The sequence below is a fragment of the Crotalus tigris genome, unplaced genomic scaffold (assembly GCF_016545835.1).
Source record: "Crotalus tigris isolate CLP2741 ecotype Arizona unplaced genomic scaffold, ASM1654583v1 scf7180000018018.2415403412:4055106, whole genome shotgun sequence".
NCBI lineage: Eukaryota > Metazoa > Chordata > Lepidosauria > Squamata > Viperidae > Crotalus > Crotalus tigris.
Window position 1 is genome coordinate 2,225,240 of NW_024096780.1, and position 15,761 is coordinate 2,241,000.

General features: G+C 35.1%; 1 protein-coding gene across 7 annotated transcripts in view; it reads left to right on the plus strand.

Moving 5' to 3' along the window:
• CDH18 (cadherin 18) overlaps nucleotides 1-15,761 on the plus strand; it is a 605,479-nt gene that overhangs the window by 567,422 nt on the left and 22,296 nt on the right. For all 7 annotated transcript variants that reach the window (XM_039346754.1, XM_039346753.1, XM_039346760.1 and 4 more), the window contains one exon: nucleotides 2,703-2,836. In XM_039346754.1, the coding sequence (XP_039202688.1) occupies nucleotides 2,703-2,836 (134 nt within the window). The remainder of the gene's footprint in view (nucleotides 1-2,702; nucleotides 2,837-15,761) is intronic.

The following is a 15,761-nucleotide window of genomic DNA, read 5'->3' on the forward strand; positions in this document are numbered from 1 at the left end:
GTCCCATAATATAAACGCCTCTCTGCTGGATGCTCATAATTGCTTCAATTGTTAACAGTAACCTTCAGTGGAGTATAATTTGAAAGATAATGCTTACCCATCTCTTCTGAATGCCCTCTCATTTTGTTTCTCCTATTTATTTCAAGGACCTTGCTTTCATTAATAAAAGAGCTCATTTATTCAGTTGTAGGAGTTATTGGTTTAGTCATCCTTGATCACAATGACATTTTTGAGGATGGAAGTTGGGAAATACAACATATTTTTATAATCATAAGAAGGAATTCTATATTACAGCAAGAGAAGAAGGTGACAGCCAAACATTAGCAATATACTGTCACATTGTGTCAGTCTCTTTCTCTTTCTCTCTCTCTCTCTCTCTCTCTCTCTCTCTCTCTCTGTGTGTGTGTGTCTCTGTGTGTGTGTTTGTGTCTATCCATTTTATGCAGCTAAAATGATACCTATGGTCATGTTTTTGTGTTATAACAGCCACATTGTGATCTGACTTAGAGAAATATACTTGTGAAAAAAGGAATATATATATTCCTCCATATATATATATATATATATATATATATATATATATATATATATATATTCCAGAAACCTTCTTTTTTCAACAATCTTAAACTTTTATTACTACTATATTTTACATTGGATTTAATGTTACATTTCTGTGACTGATACACAGCACTGTTATTTGGTTCTAGAACATATTCTGCTACAGACTATCTATTATCATGGTCTAGCAAATTGTCATTTTATCTTATTTTTTTTTCTCATTTTCTAAACCAGTTAAAGAGATCTAAACTTAGGGTTTGTCTGTCTTTTGAAAATCTCACAGTTTTTCTCTTAATTTGCCCAGCAGAAATAATAGATTGTTCTTTTGCCCAGTTGAATAACCACGGGGATTATATTTGATTCATCAGTCATTGTTGAGTCTTTATTCATCTATAGTTCAATGCTGATCATTGCATCTTTAAAGTATCTCTAAAATTGTCCCCTTTCTCCTTATACTTTGGCCACCTAATGAAAAGGAAGGACTCACTGAGAAGAGCATAATACTGGGAAAGATTGAGGGCAATAGAAGAAAGGGATGACAGAGAATGAAGTGGCTGGATGGAGTCACTGAAGCATGAGCTTAAATGGACTCCAGAAGATGGTAGCGTACAGGAAGGCCTGGAGGAAAGCTGTTCTATGGGGTCACGATGGGTCAGACATGACTTCTCAACTAACAACAAAAATGCTTTGATAAACTCTGATCACTGTTCCTGATAACCTCTCTCTTGCCTTCCAGTTTCTCATATCTCACTCCTAATATTTATTGTACCTTTTTCTTCACCATGTTTGACCTTTATTTCTACAACTTTCTTAAGTTTATAATATCCAAACTAGATTACAAGTTTGCACTGTTTTCTAAGTGTTGTAACTATACAATCAACACAGTTTCCATTTTAATTATTTTATCTGTAAATCATACTATATATGTACTTTTTCAGACATTAATTTGTCTCATGTGCAGACCCTTACACAACATTATTAAATATGCAAGATTGTAGTACTGTATTTCAAAATCATGTGCATCATAATACAGTTTGTATAATATCTTATTTTTACAGAAATACTTCTCTGTGACATATGGTTCTATCCATGTCCTTTTTATGTAGTCTTGTATATTAAGCATGAATTCACTTATGCATCTGTAGGAAAATATGCATAGATTTAAATTAATCTGCATGAAAAATAAGTTGTGCACTCATTACACTATATTATTATTATTATGCAGATTTGTAACCCAAGTGAGAGGAAGAGCTAGAGATGAAACAGAGAAAAATAAGAGAGAAACCTCCAGGAAACTCTGCATTCTTTATTTCCAGAATAATTTTTAGAAATTCCCCTATTTTGACTAGATTTCAGAAACAGTATAACACATAATGGAATAAACTAGAAGGTCCATAGAAAAATCCATCCCTTCTGTTCACTTAACAAAATAACTTTTATGGTCCAAGGCCTCATAAAAAAGGAACAAGAATTGGCACCTGAACTAAAACATGTATGTCTTATTTTGCAGTTTCATACACATGCTGTAATTTTGCTCATTCCTTTATTTGGACTAACACATGTTAATTCTGTTTGAACCAATTAAGTATGATTAAATGGATGGTATCTCTTAGAAGATGGTAATGATAAATGGAAATGATAAAAAAAATGTTTATCTGAAAGGAAACAAGGTACAGTAAACATGCATATAATATACAACCAAAACAGCATTGAAGCATTAGTCCAACAGAAGTAATACTTGTTGCGCTGATGCCAAATAAAAACAGAACCAATTCACAGCTTTAAAGATTAACTGTAATATTTATTGTACATAAATTCAGCCAGTCTGCATGCTTGGAAAGATACATGCAATGAAGCAATGTTAGAAATGATCTTTCTGGCAGGCTGTTGATTCCAGAAGTGTTGTGTTTATTGCTTCCATAAACTGAATGAAGCCATTGGTCAAGCTAACCAGGAACTGTCCATCCCAACAGCTTTAATCATTCAAGACTGCAGGAGACCATCCATATAGCTACTTGCAAAAATGCTAGGATTAGGTTGTGACTCCCTCCCTGGATATAAATGTAAACAGTTAAGGAAATTGCTCACTGCTGAATGCTTAATGCTTATTTTTAAACTTATGTTTTCATTTTGTATGTTCCTAGGTATTTCATTGATTACAATACAGAAGACAGATACTTCACTATTGATGCAAACACTGGAACCATTAAGACTGCTAAGGTCTTTGACAGAGAAGAAACCCTTTGGTACAATATTACAGTCACTGCTTCTGAAATTGGTACGTAACAAGCCCGCAGAGTTTATAGTCCATAGGACTTGTTTTCAAGCAAATGGATCTTTCAGAAAGGCATACATTGATGGAGAGGTTTGATGGAAAAATATTTAGTAATTTGGAAGAGAACATGGCATTATCCTCTTTCAGCTGCTCATAATATCTGTCAAGCTTGGCAGCTGAATAACATGTCAAAGCTACTTTAGTTGTCTAAAATGGACAGTTGTTTCTTATATAATGTTCAAATACTTACCTAATGTTAAGCAAATACTTTGTGAGCCTTGATTCAAACCCATGTCAGAATATGTATGAATGCTATGGTATAATAAACTAAATTCATAATCTTTTGATATGTTTTTTCCTGTTTTTAACTGGAATGCAATTGTGTTGGAATAAAAGGAGATTAGGCTTTCAAGATAAATCCTGTAAGATTCCAGAGAGAGATTGAGTCCTCAGGAAAAGATGAATGGTATACATCAAAATGTCTGTTTCCAGTAACTTTACTAAAACAGAGATATTCAAGAATTCTGAATATCAAACAATTGCTCACATTCTGTTCGGATTTTTTAAAAGAGCACAAGTCAAATTGGCCCAAATTGGAACTAAAAAGAATTGGCAATCACCACATTCTGTTTAACAGTATATTTTAATGGGTTTTTTTAAAAGCACATTTTATTCATTCCTAAACTTCACATCGCTCAAGGCAGAATACTTTATTAATTTGAAGTTTATCACTATGAGACTCAGATAAATAAAAGCTTATTAATGTAATATCTTATCCCAAGTTTAAATCAAGTTAATTACCAAGTAATAATCTAAATCAGGATAATTGATAGGAGGAGGTAGGAGTGTTAAACATGTTTGCCACCTGGAGTTGAATATACATGCAAAACATTGAACATTGCTATTGATAATGAACAGTGAGTTATTCAGTATCAAGAATAGCCCACTATTGTGAATGTTTTATTTATTTGTTTGTTTGTTTATTACTATTGTGTTGTTTTATAGCAGCACTTGGAACCCTGGATGAATAGACATAATTCTTTCTTCAAAAACAACATATAGCTATCTGGTAGAGCCATACTCATAAGGGTTTCAAATAAAAATATTAATTTATGCATGAGGTTATAATTCATGCAAACATCATCCTGAATTCTGGTGCAGAAAAGTGTTAGTCTTCTTAGTAATCAACCAGATGAGACCTAGGTTTAGTTACTAGATGAGATCTAGACTCTAATCAGCTGTTCTTTTGTAAGAAGACTGCTTTGGAACCCAATGGACTCGTATGATCAGTTTATGATCAAATTATGGCTTAGTTCATGTACCATACTAAATAATAGCTTGGTTAGCTCTTAAATATTAAATAAAGTATAAATGGCTAGGATCACATAATGCAGCAAACAATCTACTGCATTAAAAAAAGTGACAAGTAATGTTCTGCCCTGCATAATAATATCATTAGACTTTTGATTTTTTGTTTGTTTGTTTTCATAGAGTAATACAGTTTTCCTCCTGCAATGGCTTTAATAAAAAGGTGCATTTCTCAACCTTTCTTAATGACAGTTTTTTTTAAAAAAATCTAGATATTCAACCCATTTTACATATCCCCATTCATATGTATCTAGAAATTATATGCACATATTTGTGAATGATGCCTCTGATAGAAACATGGTAATGTTTTCCTTTCCATAATGCCCACAAGAATGCATTCTCTAGTTGTTTCCTTTAAATTGAGGTGTTTAATATGCAGCTGAGAGGCTGAATATGATTTTTTTTCCTTGATGAAATAGTCAGTTGTCAATCTGTACTAGCATCTGTGTCTTGAGTGAGCACACCAATCTCAGAGATCAATAAATATGGTCTGTAAAATTATATAGATACTTATTCCAAATTACAATTCAGTTCCTGTGTTCATTTCCTGCACAAATTGTTCAGAGACATCCATCATAAATCACACGGCTTTCTCACTGGGGTTAAACAGGGAGGTGTCTGCTTCCTTATTAGGGTTCTAAGAATAGGTTTTATTGCTACCCTAGTTTAAAGAGGTTCATGCTCAAATTAGTATGGATTGGAAAGGAGAGACTGATAATAGAAAATTCACCTAGAGTGATAAAGTTATTAACATTGCTCACTAATTTTCATAAATCAAGTTTCCATCTTTATATAATCTGGCACTACTCGAATGGTAGTGTGCCACTGGATACTCCATTTGTTCTTAAGGGGACAGTGGTTCCCACCTGCTCTTCCAATGTCTATCCAGGCATCATTCAGATGGGTATCACCGAACTCTTTATGACACTTACTTTTGATTACTTAGCAATTGCTCAATATGGGTTTACTCAAGTAAAAAAAAAAATCATACTTAGTATGCTAAAATTCCTACTCCATTATTCAAGGAGGATTAAACTGTATAAGTAATTTCCCCAAGTACAGGTAGAAGAGGACAGTCAATCGGGATCCCTACCTGTTGACTGAAAGCTGGTGTAAACTGGGTTGAAGGAGAAGTTAAAGTCTGAGAGGCAAAGCAAATGGTAGGACTCTTGTGTTTTTGCTGGCAGATGTTTGACCTGTATTATTTTCTTGTAAAGGTAGGCTACTTTCCAGAAATCCCTCCTTCCATGATATGATTGATTCTAGTCTACTAGTTCTAGGTTCTTCTTCAGGATTGAATCTCCCATCTAGGGAGCCATATAATTTCAGACCATCAGGACTGCCTTGAGGGAATGCTACATGGTCTCTAACCAGTGTGTCAGTGTGCATTATTATTTGGTATTCTGTTAAAATTTGTTTGTGTTCTCTAAGTTCTTATTATTTGTGGGTATATATGTATATAATGTTAGAAATAATTCAAAGTGGCATGTTAAATTATTTTTAAACTTGTTTATGAGTATTTCCCATATCCTTTGAAACTATTTCAATTCCCAGATAATAATAATACTGAATCATGTATCCATGCATTAGTCTACATAAAAGAATGCTTCTTCTAGAAAAAGAGGAATAAATTTATTCCTTACGGTTCTCGTGATAATATTAAAGATATGGTAGTAGTAGCAACTTCTCTGCTGTTTATTTCTGTGCTAAAATGTGATATTACATACTTCCATTGTCCAGTGATAGGATGGAAGCAATGAGGTACTGGGCTATACGATGAAAAATCTGGGGGGGGGGGACTAATGGCAGTTGAGGGAGAGAAGAGTGTTCTGGGGGAGCACTCAATTGTTTAAATTGTTATGTAGATACAACCACAGCAAGCCAAGAGTTGTCAAAATGATGCAAGTTCCACTCCTTGGTACTTGTATTTTTATAATGATACAAATATGAAATGGATGAAGTTTATACTACAACATCACTGAATGTATTTCTTCTTATTTCTCCTCTACGCACACACCCCAAACTTTAGTTATCCAATAAAATGTGGCAAATTTTTAAATGTGCATTATATAAAAAACTGTACTCCTTTGGAACATATATTATAATACAGAGTGCATACAGTTTCTGTAATGGTATCATTTTGACCATACCTCCAAATTCTGCCAATGTCATTGATACTAGATAACAGTGACAATGCAAAAGAAAAATAAAGCAGTTAATAAATATATTTAAACTTCCACCAAAATCAGTCAGTGGACAAGTGTAAACTTTGGACTAGATTCTGTGTCCCATTTTCTATATGTTTTCTATTTTATGTAAATATACACAATCTAAGTAGAATTGTAAAGTGTTTACCTTCTTGTATCTGATTGCATAGATGATCTAAGCCAGAGGTGTCAAACTGCCAGCCCGTGGGCCAGACACGTCATGCGGAAGCCGTGCCCACCCCATTGCCGGCAATGGCAAAACTCTCCTGATACGTTGTGTGACGTCACATGACGTTGTGAGTTTGACATGTCTGATCTAAGCTATCCTATTTCAATTTTTGAAAAGTACTAACATTCTTGTTTGCCTTTTCTGATTTATCACTTATGTGCCATATAAGGACCACATCAGGAAGCAATGTTTAAAGCAGAGGACGGTGATTTTGTGTGTGTGTGTGTGTGTGCTAAATTGCTACATCAGATGCTTCCTCTACCTTCTGGTTGCCACAAGTCATGCAACTTCAGAAATAAACCCCAGTGAGGCATTAAATCTTAGGTAATGCTAAACCTTGAACATCTGGTTTATTGATTAATACTACATTATAATTGAAAGGTTGCTGCAGTGGAAATAGAAAAGTGATTGTAGCACATGCTCAGCTTTCAGAAATTAAACTTTTAATATTCAGCTATAACATTACATTTTGCCACAGAAACATATTTAGTTTATAGTATTAACTTTTATTTTTATTTATTTATATCCCACCTTTATTATTTTTATGCATAACTCAAGATGGCAAACATGCCTAATGCAGTACTCCAGGAATTTTTTTTTAAAAAAAAAATCTTGTGCTTCCAAGTTTTTAGTGACTTCCTGGGATTTTGTGGCAAACTGAACATAGCTCTGTGGCAGTAGAGCTTGTCACCATGCCATATAAAGAGCTAGTAAATGGATCAGCTTCTCAGAATTCCTTTCTGGATAAGGAAGAAGACTTGGGATGCTCATATATGACTCATATATGAGTCTCCCATTAGGTGACTGTAAAACAACAGTTTCTGAAAGATTTACAATTATAGGAGCTGAAGAATTGCATTCTTGCCCAATATTCAATTGGAGCCTTCAAACAGATCCCGGACTCCATACTTCACTTCTGAGAATTACCGATTAAAAGTTTCTTATTTTGGAATGAATATTGAAATGGTGATTAGAACCTCAATTTTGGAAAGTTATAAATTGATTAAGGAGCTAGATAGAGTTGAAATATCACTTTGAAATTAATTACAAGAATCCTTCCTATGGGTTGCTTGAGTTTTATTTAAAAATATGAAATATTTAAAATTAATTATAAAAAATCTTCCTATGGGAAAATGTTGTTGATTAGAGAAAAACATGATAAGAGGGAATTTTGAAGTTTAGACTCTAGAGGAACCAGAAAGAACTAAAAACTGTAATTAAAGGAGAAGAGATGAAACAAAATACTCTAACTTTGGAAGACTTAAAGAGTATTTTGGAAAAATGCATACAGATGTTTCTCTCAAGATTACCTGATAGGATAAAAATGAGACTTGAAGAAATTATAGAAAAGGAACAGATGTTGCTGGACAAAACTGAGGCTGAAGGTGATTTGAATGTGGATATAAAAATATCAGGCTACAAAAATTATATGGAACAAGATATGACACTTGATTTACAAATCAGTTGATGTCTTAGTAATTAAAAAGAATATGCAAATAACAAACTAGAAGAGTGACTTGGATAACCTGTTCATGTTTGCTTTGGATTTACACATTGTTTTATATTTACTGTTAGGTTTTTGAGATGAGACAAAGAGAAAATGAAAAATCAAGTACTGGGATATTATCTAAAGGAATTAAAATCAAGATTGTTAACAGCAAAGAAAATATAAAGTTGGAGTAATCAAGGTTAAAATATATATGCTGTCGTTTGTGATAATGCTGGATTTTTGCTGACTCGGAGCAAATGATGAAGTTTTAAATACTTGTTTATACATAATAGAAGATATGAGAGGAATGGATTTTTGTTGAAGAATCAGAGCAGTGTTAAGTTAGTGAAATTGTTTGTACTTTTCTTGATGAAGGAAGAAGTCATTTCTTTATATGTATATTTTCATTATTATATTTTTATTTTGCAAAAGAAAAAAGTAATTTTTCTTTTTACTTTTGATATTTTTCTTAGTTTGTATTATTTTTATATTTGTATTTATGAAAGCTGATAAAGTAATGGTAAAATTTTTGTAGCTTGTAAAAGCTAAAAAATACATTTTTTAAAACCCTTTTACTTCCATTTTCAATTTGCTGCAGGCTTTAATGTATACGCCCAGACAAATTGTTGTTAGCATTGTTGCATGCCATCCAGAATCAGTTGTTTGTGAGATTGGCATCTATATACATTTGACAAATAAAATTGTCTTTAATTTTGGATATTGCTTGAGATCAGCACACATAATCTGGTATCTTCTCAATGTTTTGAACTGCACTTTCCATCCATTCTGGCCAATGTATCAGTGTTATAGTTCAGAAGGCCATTGTATTGCCTGAGCTTGTTTATGGAAGCAAATAACTTCAAATTGTGAGTTCTAATCCTGGCTCATTTTCTTCAACATCAATTAAGAGGCCTCTGCATAACTATCAATGATTTGGAAGACGTATTTATATTCAAGTATAAACACAGAAACCTCTTTGCTATGTAAAGCACACACATCTTCTTTCAAATAAAATTGGAGGCTGGAAAAAAGATGTGCATGCTGTAATACATAGCAGAGATGGTCTGGGTTGTGCAAAGTCCACAACACTTCTTAGAAATTGTTTTCGAAACATGCATAGCTATAGCAGTCAAGCCACTAAACTAGGGCAAGTAACTATCTTTGTCTTATTTCAGTATTTATTTCAGTTCATTATTAACAAAACTCATTTTATTTCAATGAGTTTCATTTTCATGAAATTGTTACTGTTAATGAAGACTCTTAATTCTATGTCCCTTTCATCCAAGTGAGTAATTATTTCATTTCAGTTTATTTTTAACAGACAAAAAAGACTTTACTCTTTCCTGAATCCTGCACCAATCAGTATCAGATAAAATATCTACAATTGTCTAACAATATTCAAAACTTGGGTTTTTTTTACATCTCATATATATAAGAGACACACCAAATGTGTGTGGGGATCAAAAGAGGCAAGATGCTGGTTATGGCAGTGTGGTTGAAACTGTATGTCAATGCTGCAAATACTGTATTTTCTTGCTTTGACAACATGCAAAACTCTCTGTTTTTCCTGTCGTGTTGACACACATAAAACAAGAATAGCGCTTGAAACTCTAACTCTTTGCATTTTCCTGTCATATTGACACACATAAAAAAAGAATAGCGCTTGAGAAATTTTGATTACTAGTTCTTTAAGATATGTAATTGGACTTTTAATGGCCATGCAGAGACAATTAAGGAAAAAGAAAACCAAATGGAAGTTGTTTTCACAGTATAAACATTGGAGTGGGACCTCCAAAGCTGACACGGTTATGGTGTCAGAAAAGAATAGTTGCCATAGCTCAGAGAAGTTTAGGGAATTGTTTAGAGATCAAACTCTTGTGGCTAATCTTGTAAAGGTAAGATTATATAAACTTGAATAGGCGGCCACTAGAAATTTTAAGGGCTGTAAACTAGACTAGGAAATTAAAAATAATTTGTATCATTGTGTTGTGGCTAAAACTCCTGATAGAGGTGTGTCCATGAAAATATCAGGAATAGAATTCAAGTTTTTTTCCCCCTCTGTATTATTATGTAGGAAATTGTAACATTTTTCTTTAAGTGTTCTCCACCTTTAGATGTGCATCAGCTAGGAAAAAAAATACTGGCAGTCATACTGGTGTATGTCTACATTTGATGCATTTCAGGAAAAGGATGGGTTAAATTATGGCTGATATCAGCAGAGGCTTGGAAATAATCAGCTTTTAAAATAAGAGTTTAAAATGAGGTTGCAAAAGCTTGGTTCCAGGGCATGTTTAGTTAGGATTAGATCCTGTACAAAATATGGCTGGATTGGACAGCTATTTGTAATAGTAATAATAATAATAATAATGGAGTTTGGCTTGGACAAATGTGCCACACTTACTATCAAACAAGGAAAAATAGTGAAAACTGAAGGAATCAAGATGCCCCACGAAAATAACATTAAGAGTCTGGACGAGGAAGAATACTACAAATACTTGGGTATCCTTCAAGCTGACAACATCAAGCACACTGAAGTCAAGAAAAAGATTAGAGGTGAATACATCAAGAGAGTGAAGAAGATCTTAAAATCCAAACTCAATGGAGGAAATACCATAAAGGCAATCAACACCTGGGCAATCCCAGTCATTAGGTACACAGCTGGAATAGTGGACTGGACTCAAGCAGAACTAAAAGCAATGGATAGGCAGACCAGAAAAATAATGACAATGAATCATGCCCTTCATCCACGCAGTGACATTGATAGACTTTATCTACCAAGGCAAATAGGTGGGCGTGGAATGCTACAAGTACATCAGATGGTTGAAGAAGAAAAAATGGCTTTGGAAGAATATCTGAAGAACAATGATGAAGATGCACTGAAATTAGTATATCAGGAAGGCTTACTAACTACTGGAGAGACCAAACTGGCCTACAAGAAAGACCAAATGAAGAACAGAATAGAGGCATGGGAAGACAAAGCACTACATGGCCAATACATGAAAAAAATAGCTGGGAAAGCAGATAATAATAAAACCTGGCAATGGCTAAGAGCAGGAAAATTGAAGAAAGAGACCGAGGGACTAATTCTGGCTGCACAAGACCAAGCCTTAAGGACAAATGCATACAAAGTCAAAATTGAGAAGACAGTAACAGACAGTAAGTGCCGCCTATGCAAAGAAGCTGAAGAAACAGTGGACCACTTGGTAAGCTGTTGCAAGAAGATTGCACAGACTGATTACAAGCAGCGGCATGACAAAGTAGCAACAATGGTGCATTGGAAGATCTGCAAAAAATATCATTTGCCTGTAAGCAAAAACTGGTGGGATCATAAAATAGAGAAAGTCATAGAAAATGATAAAATTAAACTGCTCTGGGACTTCAGAATTCAAACAGACAAGCACCTGCAACATAACACCCCAGACTTAACAATTGTCGATAAGAAAGACAAAAAAGTCTGGATAGTGGACGTGGCAGTGCCTGGAGATAGCAGAATAGAAGAGAAAGAACTGGAGAAGATAACAAAATACAAAGACCTACAAATAGAAATAGAAAGACTGTGGCAAAAGCAAGCAAGGGTAGTACCAATAGTCATAGGCTCCTTGGGCGCAATCCCAAAACAACTGGAGCACCACTTGAACACCATTGGCATTGACAAATTTGCTATTAGTCAATTGCAAAAGGCGGCCTTACTAGGAACTGCTTCCATCCTGCGACGATACCTGTAATACCATCAAACATCCACATCTGCCTATCCCAGGTCCTGGGTAAGGACTCGATAGGTAGACAAAATGCCAAATCCAGTCTGAACATCTGGCTGACTGTGCGATGAATGATAATAATAATAATATCTGTAATACCATCAAACATCCACATCTGCCTATCCCAGGTCCTGCGTAAGGACTCGATAGGTAGACAAAATGCCAAATCCAGTCTGAACATCTGGCTGACTGTGCGATGATCCATAATAATAATAATAATAATAATAATAATAATAATATAATATAATAATGGAGAAGATAACAAAATACAAAGACCTACAAATAGAAATAGAAAGACTGTGGCAAAAGCAAGCAAGGGTAGTACCAATAGTCATAGGCTCCTTGGGCGCAATCCCAAAACAACTGGAGCACCACTTGAACACCATTGGCATTGACAAATTTGCTATTAGTCAATTGCAAAAGGCGGCCTTATTAGGAACTGCTTCCATCCTGCGACGATACCTGTAATACCATCAAACATCCACATCTGCCTATCCCAGGTCCTGGGTAAGGACTCGATAGGTAGACAAAATGCCAAATCCAGGCTGAACATCTGGCTGACTGTGCGATGAATGATAATAATAATAGTAATAATAAGTTGGAAGGGACCTTGGAGGTCATTGAGTCCAACCCCATGCTCAGGCAGGAAACCCTACACCATTTCAGACAAATGGCTGTCCAGTCTCTTCTTAAAAACTTCCAGTGTTGGAGCATTCACCACTTCTGGAGGCAGGTTGTTCCATTGGTTAATTGTTCTAATTGTCAGGAAGTTTCTCCTTAGTTCTAGGTTGCTTCTCTCCTTGATTAGTTTCCATCCATTGCTTCTTGTCCTGCCTTCAGGCGCTTTGGAGAATAACTTGACTCCCTCTTTTTTGTGGCAACCCCTGAGATATTGGAACACTGCTATCATGTCCCCCCTCGTCCTTCTCTTCATTAAACTAGACATACCCAATTTCTGCAGCCATTCCTTATATGCTTTAGCCTTCAGTCCCCTAGTCGTCTTTGTTGCTCTTCTCTGTACTCTTTCTAGAGTCTCAACATCTTTTTTACATCGTGGTGATCAAAACTGGATGCAATATTCCAAGGGTGGCCTTACGAAGGCATTGAAAAGTGGTATTAATACTTCATGTGATCTTGATTCTATCCCTCTGTTAATGCAGCCCAGCACTGTGTTGGCTTTTTTGGCAGGTGCAGCACACTGCTTGCTCACATTTAAATGATTGTCCAGTAGGACTTCGAGATCCCTCTCACAGTTACTACTATTGAGTAAGGTACCCCCTATACTATACTTGTACATTTGGTATAAGATCTCCAGCCTTGGGCAGGGGCTTGGACTAAAAGACCTCTAAGGTTCCTTCCAGTGCTATGATCCTATGAAAAAGCTGCAGATAGGGGCTACATTCATATCCCTGCAAAGCACCTTTCCATATTATTGTATATGTTTGGACAATACCATAAATAAAAAGAAAACAGGAAAAGGTGTGGAGGAGAAAAAAAAAACATGCTCCTGATCTCTAAAACATGGTTCAGGAAAATATTAGCTAACCAAGGCTTTTCCTGGTATGGTTTTGGAAGATGGGAATTGTAATCCAGTGCATCCCCAGAGGATACCAGGTCTCATGGGAAAGACTACCTTAAACCATGTATGGATTCTTTCAGAGAGTTGTCAAAGATAAAGGAAACATTGTCAAAGCAATTTATTTTTGCAGAAGTGATAAATCAAAGTCAGTGGTATCATTTTGTTGAAAGATGGTCTTTGTATAGAGGGAGGGAATTGTTACCTTGTTACCTTTTATTGGAAAAAATATAAATAAGGAATCTCCCCTCAAGAATAAAAAAAATCCTCTAGTTGCAATAAATTTCTTTCTATTTTCTACATATCCTTATATTACAGTCTCACACAAAAATAGCTTCAAATAACTAGAAAATAAATTTTGCAAAATGCACACAATTGCTGTATGTCAGTTTTCAAGCAGGCAAAGTTTGATATTTCAGTATCAAAGAAAATTACACAAAAAGTTCTCTAGCAATAGATGTATATTTTAGAAAGCGATTTGAATTGGATTGTTTGTGTAAACATCATTTATTCAGATTTCTGTTTTCTTTCTAAAGACATTGCTAGACAGGAGAGCAGAAAACCTACTGATAAGGTTTAGAGGAATATATTGGAGGATAATAAATTCTTGGAGAAGAAAAATGGCAGATTATTTTAGGCTTTATTTAGCTCTAACACCCTGAAATGCCAAAACATAAGAAAAATGACCATAAAGAAGTTTCTCCTGAAACTCACAACAGTATTCTAAAATGGTATAAGTTTATAACACAGTCAACATTCTCATTTGTGGCCATGTAAGGAAGAGAAGGAGAAAGGTTGATTTAGTTTTGTTTGGTTTCAATTTTTTTCAAGATTTGCTGCAAAAGTTTGCCAGAAGGCTAAGTGCAGGTCTGTTTCCACCTTCTCCTCTAATTCAGCTATTGCTCTGGTTGTCTATCGGTCTCTTATTTTATAGGGGTTTTTTTATGGGCAGGTGAGCACTCATAAGTATGAAACATGTGGAAAAATGCAAAAAACAAATCAAGCAAAAATATATTCCTCTGCGTTCCCTATAGATTTTTATTTTTCTCTCAAAACAGTTGAAAAAGGAGGAAAGGAAAAACAAGTCCCCAGTGAAATATTTCTATTAGGTTAATCAATTTGATAAGATAAGGTACTTATACAGTGCTATCCTTATTCCTCTGAAATATTTGTACAAAGAATAATCTGGAGAAGCTGTTGAAGTGGACACAGCAGCCCCTGCATTTTCTGCATCGCATGAGAAAAGCATATCTTCGTTCCCCTGTCCTGACCACTTTCTACAAGGGGACGATTGAGAGCATCCTGTCATACAGCATCACAGTCTGGTTTCGAAGCATCATTGCTTCAGACAGGAAGGCGGTGCAGAGAGTGGTGAGAATGGCCAAAAAGATCATTGGCTGTTCCTTCTCTTCAATCCAGGACATAGCACAAAAGCATTGCTTGAGCAGGGTCCGTAAGATTATCTGGGACACTACACATCCTCTCCATGACCTGTTTTCCTTGTTATCTTCTGGGAGGAGGCTTCATGGTATCTGTAGCAGAACATCCAGATTCAGCCATAGTTTCATTCCATACAGCATTAACCTTATGAACTCTCAAGCTTCCTCCTTCTGTTATATACTCAAGATGGACAGTATTTAATATTTATTTGCTATGTATATGTAGGGGTCTACACATACGTTGTTCATATTATGTTTTAGGTGTGTGTCATGTATGTGTTTCACTTTGAGAGCGGGCAACTAACTTTGATGTGTGCCGTTGTGCCCACAGTATAAAAATGACAATAAAGGTCATCTCGTCTCGTCTCATCTCATCTCATCTCATATTATCTTTCATTTAAATATTACAATACTACAGTTCAAACACCAGCAGTAGACTACAACTTTCAAATGCAAGGTCAAGATGCATTTTGCTGGGGGGGGGGAGGAGGAGGACACTGTAAAAGACATTGTCCACAATGATGTCAAATTGTGTAAAGTGTGTCTGCCAATGAGTCAATTCTGGTAAAGAATGTTGAAGTGACACCTGTGGACCATGAGAGACATTACAGCTGAAAGAAAATTATTGAAAAAAGCAGTTTAACTTCTGTGACAGTGTAACCCAAGGACAAAAGGAGGCAGTATTTCTTTAACAAGAAAAGTGGAGTTAAACTAATGGATGGTATAAAAATGAATATTGACTATATTTCAGTTTTTCCCATACAGTGGTACCTCCGTACTCTTCATTAATTGGTTCTGGAAAGTGTGTTATGTACCAGAAATGATGAGTTCCAAACATTTTTTTCCCATAAGGAATAATGTA